Below are 21,442 nucleotides of genomic sequence, written 5' to 3'. Positions count from 1 at the left end.
TTCTCTGCAGCTGACTGCTTGGAGATTGAACGCTTGATTTTATCTAAGCGAGGGTTCTCTGATTCAGTCATTGATACTTTGATTCAGGCACGTAAACCTGTTACTAGAAAAATTTACCATAAGATATGGCGTAAATATCTTTATTGGTGCGAATCCAAGGGCTACTCATGGAGTAAGATTAGGATTTCTAGGATTTTATCTTTTCTCCAAGAAGGATTGGAGAAAGGGTTTTCAGCAAGTTCCTTAAAGGGACAGATTTCTGCTCTATCTATTTTGCTACACAAATGTCTGGCAGATGTTCCGGATGTTCAAGCTTTTTGTCAGGCCCTGACTAGAATCAGGCCTGTGTTTATACCAATTGCTCCCCCTTGGAGTTTGAATTTAGTTCTTAATGTTCTTCAAGGGGTTCCGTTTGAACCTATGCATTCCATAGATATTAAGTTGTTATCTTGGAAAGTTTTATTTTTGGTTGCTATTTCTTCTGCTTGCAGAGTTTCTGAGCTTTCAGCATTACAATGTGATTCTCCTTATCTTATTTGTCATTCCGATAAGGTAGTGTTGCGTACTAAACATGGTTTTCTTCCTAAGGTTGTTTCCAACAAAAATATTAATCAGGAAATTGTTGTTCCTTCATTGTGTCCTAATCCTTCTTCAAAGAAGGAACGCCTGTTACATAATTTGGACGTAGTCCGTGCCCTGAAGTTTTACTTGCAGGCGACTAAGGAATTTCGTCAATCATCTTCATTATTTGTTGTTTTTTTCTGGGAAACGTAGGGGTCAGAAAGCTACGGCTACCTCTCTTTCTATTTGCCTGAAGAGTATTATCCGTTTTGCATAGGAGACTGCTGGACAGCAGGCTCCTGAATAAATTACAGCTCATTCCACTATGGCTGTGGCTTCCTCATGGGCATTTAAAAATGATGCTTCTGTTGAACAGATTTGCAAGGTTGCAACTTGGTCGTCTCTTCATACTTTTTCCAAATTTTCCAAATTTGATACTTTTGCCTCGTCGAGGCTGGTTTTGGGAGAAAGGTTCTTCAAGCAGTGGTGCCTTCTGTTTAGGTTCCTGTCTTGTCCCTCCCTTTCATCCGTGTCCTATAGCTTTGGTATTGTATCCCATAAGTAAGGATAAAATCCGTGGACTCATCGTATCTTGTAAAAGAAAAGGAAATTTATGCTTACCTGATAAATGTATTTCTTTTACGATACGACAAGTCCACGGCCCACCCTGTCATTTCTAAGATAGGTAATTAATTTTGTTAAACTTTAGTCACCTCTGCACCTTGGCTTTTCCTTTCTCTTCCTAACTTCGGTCGAATTACTGGAGTGGGAGGGAAGGGAGGAGCTATATATACAGCTCTGCTGGGGTGCTCTTTGCCTCCTCCTGCTGACCAGGAGGCGTAATCCCACAAGTAAGGATGAAATCCGTGGACTCATCGTATCGTAAAAGAAATAAATTTATCAGGTAAGCATAAATTTCCTTTTTTTATTCTTTAAATTAATGGAAAGGTCAAATTTGAAATGTGCATGGGTGCATTTCAGTTTTTAATAGAAGCAGTTTTGCAGTTTACGTCCATTAGCAAAATACTTCTAGTAAAAGTTATTACTGTTTTTAGTGGCATACGCACATATGCTGTGAGTGCACAGTGCGCCCATATTCAAGCTCAGAGAGCCGGCAATGCTGTGTATTGTGTCTGTGAAAACATAATTTGTTTTATACAAACTACTGCTCACTGTGCAAAGGTGTGGTGTTTGAATACTGGTGCACGAGCCCTATGTGCATATGTGCATATGCCACTAGAATACAATAATAACTTTTACTAGAATCATTTTTGCTAATGGAAGAATATTGCAAATTGGGTCTATTTAACATTGAAATGCTCCCATGCACATTTTAATTTTGTTCTTTTTATCCCTTTAACTATTTTATGTGTTTAACATCCCTTTTAATTTACTCGTGCACAGCACATATAAATACTTACCTATACGTTACCATACAAGGGATGTCATGAGAGTGTCACTGTGTACAAATATTAATGGGACAGGTTTTGTCTTCTATCACAGAATTCAATACATTCTGGTGTTTTTGCTTAGGATCCGATCTCTTGAGAACACTTTAGTTCTGATTTTGCCAACTGAACAAGACTTTGCTGTGCTTTGTGAATAATAAATAAATGCATTATTTTTTGTCTTTTCTTGTAATTGCCCTCAACAAATTGTATCTCCCCCTGCCCCTTATGGGAATTGGAAACCAGGAGCGCATATTGCTGGCTGTCTGTGTACAGGATTCACACATTTCACCTTAGAGCAGTGCACAGTCTCATTATAGCCAGCCCCTGATTGGCTATAGCAAGGAGACCAGGAACACAAATTCCACTAGGCTTTTACAGTGGTGTATCCCTGGACCACTCTGCAATATCAAAGCTCTGCAAATCAAATTTTATTTTTGATGAGATTTGCTGAGATTTGATAAGAATGTCCCTAATAACGTTGTAATCCAGTTCCCCACCCCGGCCATGTGATGTCCTATAGTTTGTAGCAATAATCTGTCTATCCGAGTCTACAAACCTCTGTTCTTTATGTTATAGAACCTGAGAGCAGAAGTCGTCTTAAGCTGGACCCAGTTTCAAGCAACTTCACACAAACTGGAAAAACTTGTGCACGACACGGAAAAGCCACGTTTATCCGAAAAAAGAAGAGAATTAAATTGTGAGGTGGAAACTGCCACAGAGAGCGCAACGGTCAGGTACAGAGGCTCAAGTGTATGTGATTTGTTTTATTGTAATTAGATCAGGAAAGGCCACATGCATAGGATGTAAACGACTCTGACAGAACTCCTTATAGAGAGGTAAACAATTTGTTTTATTGTAATGAGATCAGGAAATGCCACACGCATAGGATGTAAACGACTCTATCCTGACAGAACTCCTTATAGAGAGGTAAACAATTTGTTTTATTGTAATGAGATCAGGAAATGCCACCCGCATAGGATGTAAACGACTCTATCCTGACAGAACTCCTTATAGAGAGGTAAATAATTTGTTTTATTGTAATGAGATCAGGAAATGCCACACACATAGGATGTAAACGACTCTATCCTGACAGAACTCCTTATAGAGAGGTAAACAATCTGTTTTATTGTAATGAGATCAGGAAATGCCACACGCATAGGATGTAAACGACTCTATCCTGACAGAACTCCTTATAGAGAGGTAAACAATCTGTTTTATTGTAATGAGATCAGGAAATGCCACCCGCTTAGGATGTAAACGACTCTGACAGAACTCCTTATAGAGAGGTAAATAATTTGTTTTATTGTAATGAGATCAGGAAATGCCACACGCATAGGATGTAAACGACTCTATCCTGACAGAACTCCTTATAGAGAGGTAAACAATTTGTTTTATTGTAATGAGATCAGGAAAGGCCACATGCATAGGATGTAAACGACTCTATCCTGACAGAACTCCTTATAGAGAGGTAAACAATTTGTTTTATTGTAATGAGATCAGGAAAGGCCACATGCATAGGATGTAAACGACTCTGACAGAACTCCTTATAGAGAGGTAAACTATCTGTTTTATTGTAATGAGATCAGGAAATGCCACCCGCATAGGATGTAAACGACTCTGACAGAACTCCTTATAGAGAGGTAAACAATCTGTTTTATTGTAATGAGATCAGGAAAGGCCTCCCGCATAGGATGTAAACGACTCTATCCTGACAGAACTCCTTATAGAGAGGTAAACAATCTGTTTTATTGTAATGAGATCAGGAAATGCCACCGCATAGGATGTAAACGACTCTATCCTGACAGAACTCCTTATAGAGAGGTAAACAATTTGTTTTATTGTAATGAGATCAGGAAATGCCACACGTATAGGATGTAAACGACTCTATCCTGACAGAACTCCTTATAGAGAGGTAAACAATTTGTTTTATTGTAATGAGATCAGGAAAGGCCACATGTATAGGATGTAAACGACTCTATCCTGACAGAACTCCTTATAGAGAGGTAAACAATTTGTTTTATTGTAATGAGATCAGGAAAGGCCACCCGCATAGGATGTAAACGACTCTATCCTGACAGAACTCCTTATAGAGAGGTAAACAATCTGTTTTATTGTAATGAGATCAGGAAATGCCACCGCATAGGATGTAAACGACTCTATCCTGACAGAACTCCTTATAGAGAGGTAAACAATTTGTTTTATTGTAATGAGATCAGGAAATGCCACACGTATAGGATGTAAACGACTCTATCCTGACAGAACTCCTTATAGAGAGGTAAACAATTTGTTTTATTGTAATGAGATCAGGAAAGGCCACATGTATAGGATGTAAACGACTCTATCCTGACAGAACTCCTTATAGAGAGGTAAACAATTTGTTTTATTGTAATGAGATCAGGAAAGGCCACCCGCATAGGATGTAAACGACTCTATCCTGACAGAACTCCTTATAGAGAGGTAAACAATTTGTTTTATTGTAATGAGATCAGGAAATGCCACATGCATAGGATGTAAACGACTCTATCCTGACAGAACTCCTTATAGAGAGGTAAACAATTTGTTTTATTGTAATGAGATCAGGAAAGGCCACACGCATAGGATGTAAACAACTCTGACAGAACTCCTTATAGAGAGGTAAACAATTTGTTTTATTGTAATGAGATCAGGAAAGGCCACCCGCATAGGATGTAAACGACTCTATCCTGACAGAACTCCTTATAGAGAGGTAAACAATCTGTTTTATTGTAATGAGATCAGGAAATGCCACCCGCATAGGATGTAAACGACTCTATCCTGACAGAACTCCTTATAGAGAGGTAAATAATTTGTTTTATTGTAATGAGATCAGGAAATGCCACACACATAGGATGTAAACGACTCTGACAGAACTCCTTATAGAGAGGTAAACAATTTGTTTTATTGTAATGAGATCAGGAAAGGCCACCCGCATAGGATGTAAACGACTCTATCCTGACAGAACTCCTTATAGAGAGGTAAACAATCTGTTTTATTGTAATGAGATCAGGAAATGCCACCCGCATAGGATGTAAACGACTCTATCCTGACAGAACTCCTTATAGAGAGGTAAATAATTTGTTTTATTGTAATGAGATCAGGAAATGCCACACACATAGGATGTAAACGACTCTGACAGAACTCCTTATAGAGAGGTAAACAATTTGTTTTATTGTAATGAGATCAGGAAATGCCGCACACATAGGATGTAAACGACTCTATCCTGACAGAACTCCTTATAGAGAGGTAAATAATTTGTTTTATTGTAATGAGATCAGGAAAGGCCACACGTATAGGATGTAAACGACTATCCTGACAGAACTCCTTATAGAGAGGTAAACAATTTGTTTTATTGTAATGAGATCAGGAAATGCCACATGCATAGGATGTAAACGACTCTATCCTGACAGAACTCCTTATAGAGAGGTAAACAATTTGTTTTATTGTAATGAGATCAGGAAATGCCACCCGCATAGGATGCAAACGACTCTGACAGAACTCCTTATAGAGAGGTAAACAATTTGTTTTATTGTAATGAGATCAGGAAATGCCACCCGCATAGGATGTAAACGACTCTGACAGAACTCCTTATAGAGAGGTAAACAATTTGTTTTATTGTAATGAGATCAGGAAATGCCACCCGCATAGGATGTAAACGACTCTATCCTGACAGAACTCCTTATAGAGAGGTAAACAATTTGTTTTATTGTAATGAGATCAGGAAAGGCCACATGCATAGGATGTAAACGACTCTATCCTGACAGAACTCCTTATAGAGAGGTAAACAATTTGTTTTATTGTAATGAGATCAGGAAATGCCACACACATAGGATGTAAATGACTCTATCCTGACAGAACTCCTTATAGAGAGGTAATCAATTTGTTTTATTGTAATGAGATCAGGAAATGCCACATGCATTGGATGTAAACGACTCTATCCTCACAGAACTCCTTATAGAGAGGTAAACAATTTGTTTTATTGTAATGAGATCAGGAAATGCCACATGCATAGGATGTAAACGACTCTATCCTGACAGAACTCCTTATAGAGAGGTAAACAATTTGTTTTATTGTAATGAGATCAGGAAAGGCCACATGTATAGGATGTAAACGACTCTATCCTGACAGAACTCCTTATAGAGAGGTAAACAATTTGTTTTATTGTAATGAGATCAGGAAAGGCCACACGCATAGGATGTAAACGACTCTATCCTCACAGAACTCCTTATAGAGAGGTAAACAATTTGTTTTGTTTTATTGTAATGAGATCAGGAAATGCCACATGCATAGGATGTAAACGACTCTATCCTGACAGAACTCCTTATAGAGAGGTAAACAATTTGTTTTATTGTAATGAGATCAGGAAATGCCACCCGCATAGGATGTAAACGACTCTGACAGAACTCCTTATAGAGAGGTAAACAATTTGTTTTATTGTAATGAGATCAGGAAATGCCACCCGCATAGGATGTAAACGACTCTATCCTGACAGAACTCCTTATAGAGAGGTAAACAATTTGTTTTATTGTAATGAGATCAGGAAATGCCACACGCATAGGATGTAAACGACTCTATCCTGACAGAACTCCTTATAGAGAGGTAAACAATTTGTTTTATTGTAATGAGATCAGGAAATGCCACACGCATAGGATGTAAACGACTCTATCCTGACAGAACTCCTTATAGAGAGGTAAACAATTTGTTTTATTGGCTGCTGTACATACAGATGTACATACAGACGTATGGGTGTGTACATACAGAAGTATGGGTGTGTACATACCTGCGCACAATTGGCTGCTGTACATACTGATGTATGGGTGTGTATATACCTGCACGCAATTGGCTGCTGTGCATACTGACGTATGGGTGTGTACATACCTGCGCACATTTAGCTGCTGTGCATATTGATGTATGGGTCTGTACATACCTGCGCACAACTGGCTGCTTTGCATACTGACGTATGGGTGTGTACATACCTGCGCACAATTGATTGCTGTGCATACTGACGTATGGGTGTGTACATAACTGTGCACAATTGGCTGCTGTACATACAGACGTATGGGTGTGTACATACCTGCGCACAATTGATTGCTGTGCATACTGACGTATGGGTGTGTACATACCTGCGCACAATTGATTGCTGTGCATACTGACGTATGGGTGTGTACATGCCACATGCATAGGATGTAAACGACTCTATCCTGACAGAACTCCTTATAGAGAGGTAAACAGTCTGTTTTATTGTAATGAGATTAGGAAATGCCACACGCGTAGGATGTAAACAACTCTGACAGAACTCCTTATAGAGAGGTAAACAATTTGTTTTATTGTAATGAGATCAGGAAATGCCACATGCATAGGATGTAAACGACTCTGACAGAACTCCTTATAGAGAGGTAAACAATTTGTTTTATTGTAATGAGATCAGGAAATGCCACATGCATAGGATGTAAACGACTCTATCCTGACAGAACTCCTTATAGAGAGGTAAACAATTTGTTTTATTGTAATGCGATCAGGAAATGCCACACGCATAGGATGTAAACGACTCTATCCTGACAGAACTCCTTATAGAGAGGTAAACAATTTGTTTTATTGTAATGAGATCAGGAAATGCCACATGCATAGGATGTAAACGACTCTATCCTGACAGAACTCCTTATAGAGAGGTAAACAATTTGTTTTATTGTAATGAGATCAGGAAATGCCACCGCATAGGATGTAAACGACTCTATCCTGACAGAACTCCTTATAGAGAGGTAAACAATTTGTTTTATTGTAATGAGATGAGGAAATGCCACACACATAGGATGTAAACGACTCTGACAGAATCCTTATAGAGAGGTAAACAATTTGTTTTATTGTAATGAGATCAGGAAAGGCCACATGCATAGGATGTAAACGACTCTATCCTGACAGAACTCCTTATAGAGAGGTAAACAATTTGTTTTATTGGCTGCTGTACATACAGATGTACATACAGACGTATGGGTGTGTACATACAGAAGTATGGGTGTGTACATACCTGCGCACAATTGGCTGCTGTACATACTGATGTATGGGTGTGTATATACCTGCACGCAATTGGCTGCTGTGCATACTGACGTATGGGTGTGTACATACCTGCGCACATTTAGCTGCTGTGCATACTGATGTATGGGTGTGTACATACCTGCGCACATTTAGCTGCTGTGCATACTGATGTATGGGTGTGTACATACCTGCGCACAATTGATTGCTGTGCATACTGACGTATGGGTGTGTACATACCTGCGCACAATTGGCTGCTGTGCATACTGACGTATGGGTGTGTACATACCTGTGCACAATTGGCTGCTGTACATACAGACGTATGGGTGTGTACATACCTGCGCACAATTGATTGCTGTGCATACTGACGTATGGGTGTGTACATACCTGCGCACAATTGATTGCTGTGCATACTGACGTATGGGTGTGTACATACCTGCGCACAATTGGCTGCTGTACATACTGACGTATGGCTGTGTACATACCTGCGCACAATTGACTGCTGTGCATACTGACATATGGGTGTGTACATACCTGCGCACAATTGGCTGCTGAACATACAGACATATGGGTGTGTATATACTTGCACACAATTGGCTGCTGTGCATACTGACGTATGGCTGTGTACATACCTGCGCACAATTGACTGCTGTGCATACTGACATATGGGTGTGTACATACCTGCGCACAATTGGCTGCTGAACATACAGACGTATGGGTGTGTATATACTTGCACACAATTGGCTGCTGTGCATACTGACGTATGGGTGTGTACATACCTGCGCACAATTGGCTGCTGTACATACAGACGTATGGGTGTGTACATACCTGCGCACAACTGACTGCTGTACATACTGATGTATGGGTGTGTATATACCTGCACGCAATTGGCTGCTGTGCATACTGACGTATGGGTGTGTACATACCTGCGCACATTTAGCTGCTGAGCATACTGATGTATGGGTGTGTACATACCTGCGCACATTTAGCTGCTGTGCATACTGATGTATGGGTGTGTACATACCTGCGCACAACTGGCTGCTTTGCATACTGACGTATGGGTGTGTACATACCTGCGCACAATTGATTGCTGTGCATACTCACGTATGGGTGTGTACATACCTGCGCACAATTGGCTGCTGTGCATACTGACGCATGGGTGTGTACATACCTGTGCACAATTGGCTGCTGTACATACAGACGTATGGGTGTGTACATACCTGCGCACAATTGATTGCTGTGCATACTGACGTATGGGTGTGTACATACCTGCGCACAATTGATTGCTGTGCATACTGACGTATGGGTGTGTACATACCTGCGCACAATTGGCTGCTGTACATACTGACGTATGGCTGTGTACATACCTGCGCACAATTGACTGCTGTGCATACTGACATATGGGTGTGTACATACCTGCGCACAATTGGCTGCTGAACATACAGACGTATGGGTGTGTATATACCTGCACACAATTGGCTGCTGTGCATACTGACGTATGGGTGTGTACATACCTGCGCACAATTGGCTGCTGTACATACAGACGTATGGGTGTGTACATACCTGCGCACAACTGACTGCTGTGCATACTGACGTATGGCTGTGTACATACCTGCGCACAATTGATTGCTGTGCATACTGACGTATGGGTTTGTACATACCTGCGCACAACTGGCTGCTGTGCATACTGACGTATGGGTGTGTACATACCTGCGCACAATTGATTACTGTGCATACTGACGTATGGGTGTGTACATACCTGCGCACAATTGGCCACTGTGCATACTGATGTATGGGTGTGTACATACCTGAGTACAGAGAAAAATATTAAAGAAATACTAAACCCACATCTGTTCTTTAATGATTCAGATAGAGCAGTAATTTTAAGCAACATTCTAATTTACTCCTATTATCAATTTTTCTTTGTTCTCTTGCTATCTTTATTTAATAAGAAGTAATATAAAGCTTAGGAGCTGGCCCATTTTTGGTCCAGAACCTGGGTTACGCTTGCTTATTGGTTAGCCAAATGTAGCCACCAATAAGCAAGCGCTATCCAGGGTGCTGAGCCTCAAATGGACCGGCTACTAAGCTTTACATTCCTGTTTTTTTTTTAAATAAAGATAGCAAGAGAACAAAGAAAAATTGGTAATAGTAGTAAAGAAATAATTTGGGTTTAGTATCCCTTTAACTCTAAAACTAGAGAAGCATTTTGCCAACACATGTATATTGCAAATATGTGCCTTTAAATTTTGACCCGAATATCCCTTTAAGTAAATATACATTATTTTGCCATCTGCTGCATTTATAAGATTAGAAACCAATTCTGGTGTTTTTGATTAGGATCCAATCTCTTGAGACCACTCTAGACCTGCTTTTGCCAATTGAACACGATGTTGCTGTACTTTGTGAATCAAACCTGCCTGATTGCGAAAAGGATATCGAGAAATTCACTGTGTCAAATATTGATTCAGTTTTGCAGGATTTAAAGGTAAGTACACGTCGCAGGAAAATGTATTTATTTTTTATTTAATTATTTTGTCTTAAAAACTATAACGGTGCGAAAACTCTGAACGTCAGTGACAAAAATGTGACGTGTCTATGTATCAGCAATACGCTGGTGTCACCTTATCTGCTGTTTTAAATCCTGTAAGTAATTATTGTACATTAATAAACAAAGCTTTTGTCTTATATACAACCATTGTCATCAATTGAATTTATTAAAGGGACAGTCTAGACCCAATACATCATTTTGATTACTTATTGTTACAAACCAGAGAAGAATCCTGCAACTGGTCCCACATCTATAAGCTTGTAAGAAGTACATAAAACATTTAAATATTTGTTTGTTAGGAGCTGAAAATGTCTGCTAAGCTCCGCCCACCTATTGCATGTATATTTTGGTACGTTAAGTTTCTCCAATCACAATTGACTTGTGAATACGTTTTCCTACTTGCACGTGCTGATTTGTGCTTGTGTGATTTAAAAGAGCTAACTGAATAATATTAAGGGTGCACTGCTAAACTGTCAAACAAGAAAACAACTAACTGGACAAAAAGAAAGCTGTGGGCGGAGCTTGGCGGCCATTTTTGGCTCCTAGCAAACAATGATTATGTAAATGTTTCATGTACTTCTTACCAGCTTATAGATGTGGAACCCGTTGCAAGATGCTTGTCTGGTATGTAACAATAAGTAACAAAGTATACATATTGGGTCTTAACTGTCACTTTCAGCTGGGCCTGACGCTTCTTGATACTCTGTTTCCAAAAGGTCCAATTTGTCTTTTTCAAGGGATGTTGTAGTGCTAACGTTCTGATGCTATATATACGCTGAGTAGTTTGCTAAGCATAGATGTAATACAACAAGTTAAAAAAGAACCGCATGTGACTGACGATATATTCCTCAACCCTCTTCTTCCCCCCCCTCTTCTCACTTCTAGACTTCTATCCTTCCCCCTTCTCTCCTGGCCGGGAGACCTTTGGGTCTCCACCATCCGCGCTATAAAGTTCCATTATGTATTTTAACTAACTACTGTGTTAGCGGAATTTCCTTGAACAATTTACTACTCATTTCACAATGTGTGTCTATAGACCGTTTAGAGGACGAGATGGGTCCTCGAATTGCTAATTTTATTTCTGTTTTGTTTCTCTCTTATTGTTTGCATATTTTCACTTGTAAACATGATAAGATTAATAAAGCTCTTTTGAAACAAAAAAAAAAAAAACAAAAAAAAAAAAAAAAAAAAAAAAGAACCGCATGATGCTGATGATCTCAGAGCATTGTAAGTATCTGGTCTCTATGTTGTGGTAGAGTGTAAACAGCAATCAGAAGTTTAGATTTCTCCCAACAGGAACAATGTGCTAACCTGTGGGATAAAAAACACATTGTAAACCATCATTTGCAAACTACTGTGGTGCTATATATCATCAGAATAGTTTCCTCTGAAATCTCTGTGTAAATCGTTCCTGAAGTAATTACTTCATCAGTTCGGTAAAGTGTGAGTTTCCATTTAAACTAGGAACAGATTACTGTTGTTCCTGGTCATTATTTGGTAAAAATGTCTGGGGTCCCCCTACCCATAGTGCTTCTGTCTGTTGGTCTGGGGTTGCATCTTTGCTTTGCAGTCTCATTTAGACTCTTCTACAAATCCACTTTCAAGCAGAACTTGCAGAACTAAATTACTATTCACTTCTGAGATGTTTCCTGTGAGCTCAGATGGCTGAACATGGTGTGAGCCCAGTTTGTGTTTTTTTTGTTGAGTTTCAGCCTCTGATACATAACTTTTCTCTTTCTCATAGACTGTTCAGAGCACTATTGAAGATGAAATGCAACAATGTGACACTCTGGAATCCTCAGTCGTTGGAGATGAATCAAATCCAGTAGATTTCCAAGCGGTTCAGTTTAATGTGCACCAATATAAGTCTCAGCTGGAAGCAACTAATGAAATGATGAAAGAACGAGAGAATATCCTCAAGGATTTGGAAGATTTTCTCAATTTGCTTCCAACAACTAAACTGTCATTTTTAGCAGAAATCAGAAGTTTGAGGTGGGACAGGTTAACATTACAGGATATCCAGAAAAAACTAGGTCACTGGGACAAGGAAATATCCCGTCTGAGGCAAATGGCAGAAATACTGGATAACCGGCTACCGACTGTAGATATTTCATTAGAAGATCCAGAGTTTGGAGGGGAAACATCTTGTGTGAAATTGGTTGGTGTATTGTCTAAAAATATTGCCAGCACCCAAAAAACCGTCCTGCAAAAAGCAGAGTCATCTGAGCAGAGCGACAAAACGCAATCTGTATGTGGCGCAATGAATATTCTTTCACCAATAGAAAAAGACATTGAATTGTTTTGCGAATCAAACACGCAGTTTAATGAGAAGGATATTGAAAAGTTCACTTTGTCTGATATTAAATATGTTTTCAAGGACCTTAAGGTAAATATGAAATATTTTACAAAGCACAGTCTGCAATCCTAATTTATAGAAACTACAGATAATAAGACAGATTTTTATCATAAATATGTTTGTTTACAAAATTTGGGCTCCTTTCTATTGATAAATTACTATCAGTTTTTCTGTGAGGTATCTACAAAAGTCATATGTTGTGGATTCAATTACATTCTGCGGTTTCAAAATGAAACATTTGCTTGTGGATGACTCGGAACCATCAAAATGCCAGATGGTGTAACGTTTAGTAGCAGCTACACCTTAATTTTATTTAAATTCAGGTTTATGTTTTTGCCAAGTAAGGCCCTTTAAAATACAGCACTAAAAAGTAGACTTGAGCATTCAATGCCTGAATTTAAAGGGACATTAAACACTTTGAGATGGTAATATATAATGATAAATCGTTTATAAAAAAAACAAAAAACTCTGCAATATATATATATATAATTATTTATTTTGCCCCCATTTCCTGTAATTCCATTCTGAAATACAAAACAAATCACAAATGGTTCAAGGGAACAGCTGAAAATAACTAATGAAAACATCTAGAAACAATGCCCAATTAAAGGACATTTTAAAGCCCTTTTTTCTAGATCTATTTGGTCCAAGCATACTCACAATGAAATTACAGGATAAATCAAATTAATAAACAAAACCAACAATAACAGCTTGAATGTGGCGCCGATTGTGTAAATAGAAATACTGTGTACAAACTTATCATGGGCGAAAGTGTGCGCTTGCCGACAAATCAGCGTCTTCCATATAATAAGGCAGCGCTTAACTTCCCGCAGTCAACACACCCCAGAAACCCTCTTTCAAACAGTGTGATTCTAGTTGTAAAGCCCAGAGGGGTATTAAAATAAAGCCTCTATATAGCTTTTAATCGTCTAATAAATGTACATTTATTTAAATAGAGGTTCGTGGGAGTCCCTATGTGCAGAACAAGTTATATATATACATATACCGGTGTACGTATATCTCAGCGCCAACTATACCTTGTGTGCCCGGATGATGGTGGTACCTAGCTGCCACCTAGATATAATCAAATGAGAATAGTGTATCCAGGCGCCAACAAATGGAGGCTAAGGTTAAGGTTTATCAATATTTATTCAAGATAATTCTTCTCTTATATACAGTTTAGTAGTTAAAAACTTGTAAAGACAATTTAAAACAATAATATGGTGATTAAAATCTATCAGAGACGCATGGATCCACGCTAAAAAAATTAATTTAAAAAAAAATTAAATTAAAAAACAATACTCTATAATCTTAAACTTTAAGCAGGGTATAAATTTTTAACAGTGTGTGTTATTTAAACAATTAGGTGTGATGGTGTGTGTGAGCATCTGCTCTACACTGTGATTGTGATACGAAATCAATTAGTGAACATTTTGTCTTAAAAGACAATAACAAAAAATAAATAACAATAAATCAGTAACAAAAAATCAATCCTGTGAAAAAAACAATCAGCAAACAGTTCTGTGAGCAAAAGATAGTCCTGTGAACAAATAATAGTAGTAGTATATGGGCAGTCCTGAGCAAAAGAATAATAGTAATCCTGTGCAGTTATAAAAATAAAAATGGAAATCAGTTCAGTTGAAAAACAAAAACTCGCTCCTGTGCGAGAGAAAAAAACACTTCTGTGTGGCAAATATCCAAAAAAACGTGATGTGTGTATCAAAAGAAAAATGTTGGAAAAACAATGCAAGGAAAGAAATGATAAAAAACAGTGCTCTGTGGAGACTGGGCTCCAAGTTCAAAGTAAAAACAATTTGCTAGAAGTAACAAACAAATATGCCGATCGATAAAAACCTGTGGGGAAAAAAATAGATACAATGTGTAGATAATTTTTCAATCGTACCCTCCTAGTGGAATATAGCTTACCAGGTCTACGCGTTTCGGCCTTGTCTAGGCCTTTATCAAGACTAATGGTAAGCTGGTAGTTTGGGCCTTATATAGAGAACTCCAATCCGTGACCGGAAGTGCCAATTATCTGTGACTTCCGGTTGTTCGTTGTAATAGTTGTCTCTATATATATATATACTTATTTTATGTAAGTGATGTCTTATATATCTAGTGGTATATCATCTTATATAATGCCACAAGGGGTTTGATTGGGGCACCTTTGGGGTGTTTTATTCTTTCTTAACCTCCGTTTGTTTGATTACGTCACTTCCGGTTGGAGATAACTGGCCAAATCGTGCCTAAATTTCACTGTTAGAGACCAAAATTCTGGTCGAACCTTTATTATTATTTGTAATTATTTTGTTATATAATCATGATTGATCAGGATCCATTTATTTTGATCTCTTATATCTATTAGTTTTAGTTCCGATTTCCGGAAGACCCCATTGGATGTGACGTCACCACTGGTATACATTGATGATTGGTTTAACTAGTATGGCCCTATCAGCAAAGAGTGTAGTTTGTGTAAGATGAGGGGAAGTTCAACTGGTATCTCTAATTCTGCCTATTGGGAATAGAGACTTGCTGACATTATTCCTAACAGATTACAATAACTGGCGGAGATTGAAATTCTAAAATTGTATAAGTTACGAAAGTTAATAAAACACTTTTTACGTTTTAGTATACGTTTCTCATAAATTTCAGAGTGGGGTTAGATATTGTCAGTATTACCTTGTATTCATCAAATAAAGACCTTATATAATTTGCCTATGTCCTGCGTAATTTTTCCTTTCTATTGTGTATGTGAAATTTCTCCTATAGTGAATCGTTAGTTAATTTAACAATATAGTCTATATTGATGTGTTCCTTTATGTTGTATATGTGAACATTCATCCATAGCTAATTGTTATTATGATAGTTTTAATTCACTTGTTCTATAAGTATGCCTTTTTTGGGTTAAAAACTATGAAAGATATTCTTTACCTACATATTGCGTTACTATAGTTGCTATTCATAGTTGCTCCAATTGTTAAGTGGATACACGCTAAGATTAAGAAAAAAGGTCGTGTCTTAACTTGTGTGCTTTAACTTTTAGATATGTGTGCTTTAATTTAATTTTTAAAATAGATGGGTGAATGGGGGTTTGTAGTCATGAGAGAAAAATGGTGTTTATATAATATCTGGACGAGTTTTGACCATAATTATTTTATCAATTAATAGATTTGATAATGTGTTTGTACAGTGTGAATTCGAAAGTTGGTCTAAAACTTTCCCTTGATATTTAGACTCTAAATTAGGAGTTGATACATTTTAATTCTTTTTGGGGTTGAGGGTAACTACGAAGTAGGGATGAGATGGTTGTCTATTTTTACTTTGCTTTTGAAGCTTAGACTGCAAAGAGACTGCGATTTCTAGAGGATATTCTAGAGGAATTTTTGAATTTTTATTAAGTTTTTAGAGAGACGGCTAGAGTATCCTTGGCTGGAATGTATCTTTAGATACATAAATGTGAGACTGCCGTAATTTATTAAACTCAGGAAGGGGAAATGGGAAGGAGTCACGTACATATAGATAGAGTATGTTAAAGGAACCGTCCTATATCCGTTCTAGATCTTTTTGCTAGCCTCTAATTCTTTTATATAGAGGCTGCTTGCTCTTATAGATGTAATTTATTTCATCAATGCTTACTGATGTATTTCTTCAATAAAGACTTATACCCAGAGGGGAGATAATCATAATTTTGATTTTAATCTTAATTTTCATTGGGCCCAATTAGAGGAGAGGGAAATACATACATATATATATATATATATATTCATATATATTCTCGGTATGAACTTAATTAGATCAGATGAGACAAGTCTTCCTTATTGTTCAATCCTTTTGGGTGGAGACAGTCTAGATTAAAGATCCACTTTGATTCTGCGGATAACAGTTTTTTTGTGTAGTTTCCACCTCTCCAATCTTTTCCAATTTTCTGGATGCCCATATAGGTTAATTCTTTGATGTTTCCCTTATGTTTGATTGAAAAATGTCTGTACAAGGCTGTGTCCATATTCAACTTCTCTATTAGTAGTATGTGTTCGCGTATCCGGTCTTTTAGGATTCTTGACGTCTGGCCCACGTATTGAAGACCACATGAACACTGTAGCATGTATATCACTCCACTGTCTTGACATCTAATTAACTCTTTCACTTTGTATTCTTCTTTAGTTGTGAAGCTGCAAAACGTGTTGGATTTCTTGCCACATTTGCAAGCCTTACATAGTAGACATGGAAAGAATCCTTTCACTTCTTTTCCAAATATGTCCGTTACCCCTTTCTTCTTCTTCTTCTCTATAGTTGGGGCTAGTCGACTCTTCAAATTCTTGGTTTTTCGGTATACGAACTTTGGTTTCTGTGGTAGTTTGTCACCAATTAGATCATCATCTCTTAGGAGTGACCAATGCTTCTGGAATATTTTTTTTCGATAATGTCCTTATTTTCGCTGTATTCCGTGATCATGGCTACATTGATACAGTCATTTTCCACCGGAGATGTTCTCCTTTTATATTTCAAAAGTTCCTTCCTTTCTGTATTATCAATTTCTTGAATTTTTTGGTCCAGCATACTCTCATCATATCCCCTTTCCAGAAATTTTCTTTTGATGACTTTGGCCTGCTCTTCCCATTTATTTTCTGTAGAACAGTTCTTCTTGATCCTTACCAATTGACCCTTGGGGATGTTGTTTTTCCAGCTCTTGTGGTGACAACTCATACTATGTATATAGTTGTTACTATCGACATTTTTAAAATGTGTAGATGTTTCAATTTTACCCTCTTTTATTTCGATTTTAAGATCCAGGAAGATGAGTTCAGTGGTACTCCAGGTGTGAGTAAACCTTAGATTGTCTGTGCTGTTATTCATAACTTTAATGGTGTAGTCCAAATCTTCCTGAGTGCCTCTCCAGATGATGATGATGTCATCTATGTAGCGACGGTATAGGACCAGGTCCGCGTCCGCTGGGCATGACTCCCAGAAGATGTTTTCCCACTTGCCCATGTACAAGTTCGCATAGCTGGGCGCGAACCTGGTCCCCATGGCCGTGCCACAAATTTGTTGGTAGTATTTTCCTTCGTCATGGAAGTAGTTATGAGTCAATATGTATTGGATTCCATCTAAGATAAATGTTTTTTGGTCATCCGGGATTTCAGGATCTTTATCCAGAAAGAATTTAACTGCTTCCAGCCCATCCTTATGTGGGATGCATGTATATAATGACATCACATCACATGTCGCTAGGATATAGCCGTCCTCCCATGGTGTTTCTTCCAAAAGGTTCAGAACCTGAGTTGAGTCCTTGAGATATGAGGGTAACTGTTTTACATATCTCTGGAGGTTGAGATCTATGTATTCAGAAAGATTACTACTCAGGGAACCAATTCCCGAAATAATCGGTCTTCCTGGTGGCTTCTGTAGAGATTTATGAATCTTAGGTAGATGATAGATGACCGGTGTTATTGGATGATCTATATTGATAACAATGACTATCAACTAGACACTAGATATGAACATGAACCTAGGAGACAAACAAATAGATATAACAGAATCACTAACCAATATCACAATAGACCCTATAGAAGAGACCACACCCAACCGAATTACCATACTCAAAGAACCTATGTTAACAATAGACCAAGAGCACACTATGACAATAGATGGCAAAATAACAATTACCGGCGAGAGTACGAAAATGAAAGGGAATATATAAGAGGGGAGGAATATACACCTAGAAGAAGGAGAGAAAATTGGCATAATAGATGGGATTATACTCAGGACAGATCATATAAAAGAGGAGATTATGATTACCGACACTCACCTAAACGACAATACTATGAGGGGAGATCAAATAATTATAGACAAAATCAATTCGAATACAGCTACAGCAATAAGAGGGGGTACCATACCTCTGAAGGGAATAACAGAAGAGATGATATGCATCACACTAACACCAACATGCATAGGACACCAAGGACAAAGGAAGCTAACAACTACAGAAAAGATGAGACAAATGGAAGAGAAGAATGGAGAATTCAGCAACGCACTAAGAGAACTGAGTCATACAGAGAACCTCAGAATAACACGCCTGCTACAACAGCAGATTCGCCGACTTTTTTAGGATCAGACCACATACACAACAGGGAGAAAAACAGACCCCTGAGGCCTCAGAGAGAGACAGGCCCGGACAGACCAACAACTTCTTCAAGAAGAAGACACACCGAGGAAGGAGAGGAGGGGCCAAAGTAAACAAAAACACCAATAAAAAAGATGAAGGATTAACCACGGATAACACCGAAGGTATATTCAATCTAAGTTCGCACACTTTGACAAAAGAAGAAAACTCCGTGCTCAAATACGGCCTCTCATTTGCTCCTACTAGGAGCCTGAACAAATTTCAAACTTTCATTAACACGAAAGAATTTATTCGGAAACTGACATTGAAAAGGTTTTTTGTCAAATCAGCATTGGAAAGGACAACATGGACACCACAGGAACATAATGATGACTATAGACATACAAGTCTGAGACCGAAATCATTCTTCTTTCCCTTAAGCAGTAAGGGGGCCTCTATAGAGGCATTTGAAACTATAGTCTGCAAAGAAATTAAGGAGCTACAAGCTAAAAAATTAAAACTGAGGACACAGAATCTATCCCATCAACAAATAAAGACGATCAAAACACTGGAAGATAACCATGAATTAATTATCAAACCAGCAGACAAAGGAGGAATTGTCGTGATGGATCGAACTGACTACAGGCTTGAATGCGCTAGGATACTAAGCGACCAAGGAACTTATCGCCAGCTGCCCTCGAATCCGATAGGGGCTTATAAGAAGGAATTACTACTGATTTTGGACAAAGCTAAAGAACAGGGAATACTAAACAAAAAAGAATACGACTACATCAATATAGATCATCCAATAACACCGGTCATCTATCATCTACCTAAGATTCATAAATCTCTACAGAAGCCACCAGGAAGACCGATTATTTCGGGAATTGGTTCCCTGAGTAGTAATCTTTCTGAATACATAGATCTCAACCTCCAGAGATATGTAAAACAGTTACCCTCATATCTCAAGGACTCAACTCAGGTTCTGAACCTTTTGGAAGAAACACCATGGGAGGACGGCTATATCCTAGCGACATGTGATGTGATGTCATTATATACATGCATCCCACATAAGGATGGGCTGGAAGCAGTTAAATTCTTTCTGGATAAAGATCCTGAAATCCCGGATGACCAAAAAACATTTATCTTAGATGGAATCCAATACATATTGACTCATAACTACTTCCATGACGAAGGAAAATACTACCAACAAATTTGTGGCACGGCCATGGGGACCAGGTTCGCGCCCAGCTATGCGAACTTGTACATGGGCAAGTGGGAAAACATCTTCTGGGAGTCATGCCCAGCGGACGCGGACCTGGTCCTATACCGTCGCTACATAGATGACATCATCATCATCTGGAGAGGCACTCAGGAAGATTTGGACTACACCATTAAAGTTATGAATAACAGCACAGACAATCTAAGGTTTACTCACACCTGGAGTACCACTGAACTCATCTTCCTGGATCTTAAAATCGAAATAAAAGAGGGTAAAATTGAAACATCTACACATTTTAAAAATGTCGATAGTAACAACTATATACATAGTATGAGTTGTCACCACAAGAGCTGGAAAAACAACATCCCCAAGGGTCAATTGGTAAGGATCAAGAAGAACTGTTCTACAGAAAATAAATGGGAAGAGCAGGCCAAAGTCATCAAAAGAAAATTTCTGGAAAGGGGATATGATGAGAGTATGCTGGACCAAAAAATTCAAGAAATTGATAATACAGAAAGGAAGGAACTTTTGAAATATAAAAGGAGAACATCTCCGGTGGAAAATGACTGTATCAATGTAGCCATGATCACGGAATACAGCGAAAATAAGGACATTATCGAAAAAATATTCCAGAAGCATTGGTCACTCCTAAGAGATGATGATCTAATTGGTGACAAACTACCACAGAAACCAAAGTTCGTATACCGAAAAACCAAGAATTTGAAGAGTCGACTAGCCCCAACTATAGAGAAGAAGAAGAAGAAAGGGGTAACGGACATATTTGGAAAAGAAGTGAAAGGATTCTTTCCATGTCTACTATGTAAGGCTTGCAAATGTGGCAAGAAATCCAACACGTTTTGCAGCTTCACAACTAAAGAAGAATACAAAGTGAAAGAGTTAATTAGATGTCAAGACAGTGGAGTGATATACATGCTACAGTGTTCATGTGGTCTTCAATACGTGGGCCAGACGTCAAGAATCCTAAAAGACCGGATACGCGAACACATACTACTAATAGAGAAGTTGAATATGGACACAGCCTTGTACAGACATTTTTCAATCAAACATAAGGGAAACATCAAAGAATTAACCTATATGGGCATCCAGAAAATTGGAAAAGATTGGAGAGGTGGAAACTACACAAAAAAACTGTTAT

At 38.2% G+C, this 21,442-nt stretch overlaps 1 protein-coding gene across 1 annotated transcript in view; it reads left to right on the top strand.

Moving 5' to 3' along the window:
• The window catches only part of SYNE2 (spectrin repeat containing nuclear envelope protein 2), a 799,180-nt gene that overhangs the window by 278,715 nt on the left and 499,023 nt on the right, over nt 1-21,442 (top strand). The window contains exons 26-28 of the mRNA XM_053697281.1: nt 2,589-2,746; nt 10,398-10,545; nt 12,353-12,994. Coding sequence (XP_053553256.1) covers nt 2,589-2,746; nt 10,398-10,545; nt 12,353-12,994 — 948 coding nt within the window. The remainder of the gene's footprint in view (nt 1-2,588; nt 2,747-10,397; nt 10,546-12,352; nt 12,995-21,442) is intronic.

Source organism: Bombina bombina, chromosome 1 (assembly GCF_027579735.1).
Source record: "Bombina bombina isolate aBomBom1 chromosome 1, aBomBom1.pri, whole genome shotgun sequence".
NCBI classification, from domain to species: Eukaryota; Metazoa; Chordata; class Amphibia; order Anura; family Bombinatoridae; genus Bombina; species Bombina bombina.
The sequence above is the reverse complement of the archived record's forward strand: the minus strand, read 5'-3'. Positions and strand labels throughout refer to the sequence as shown.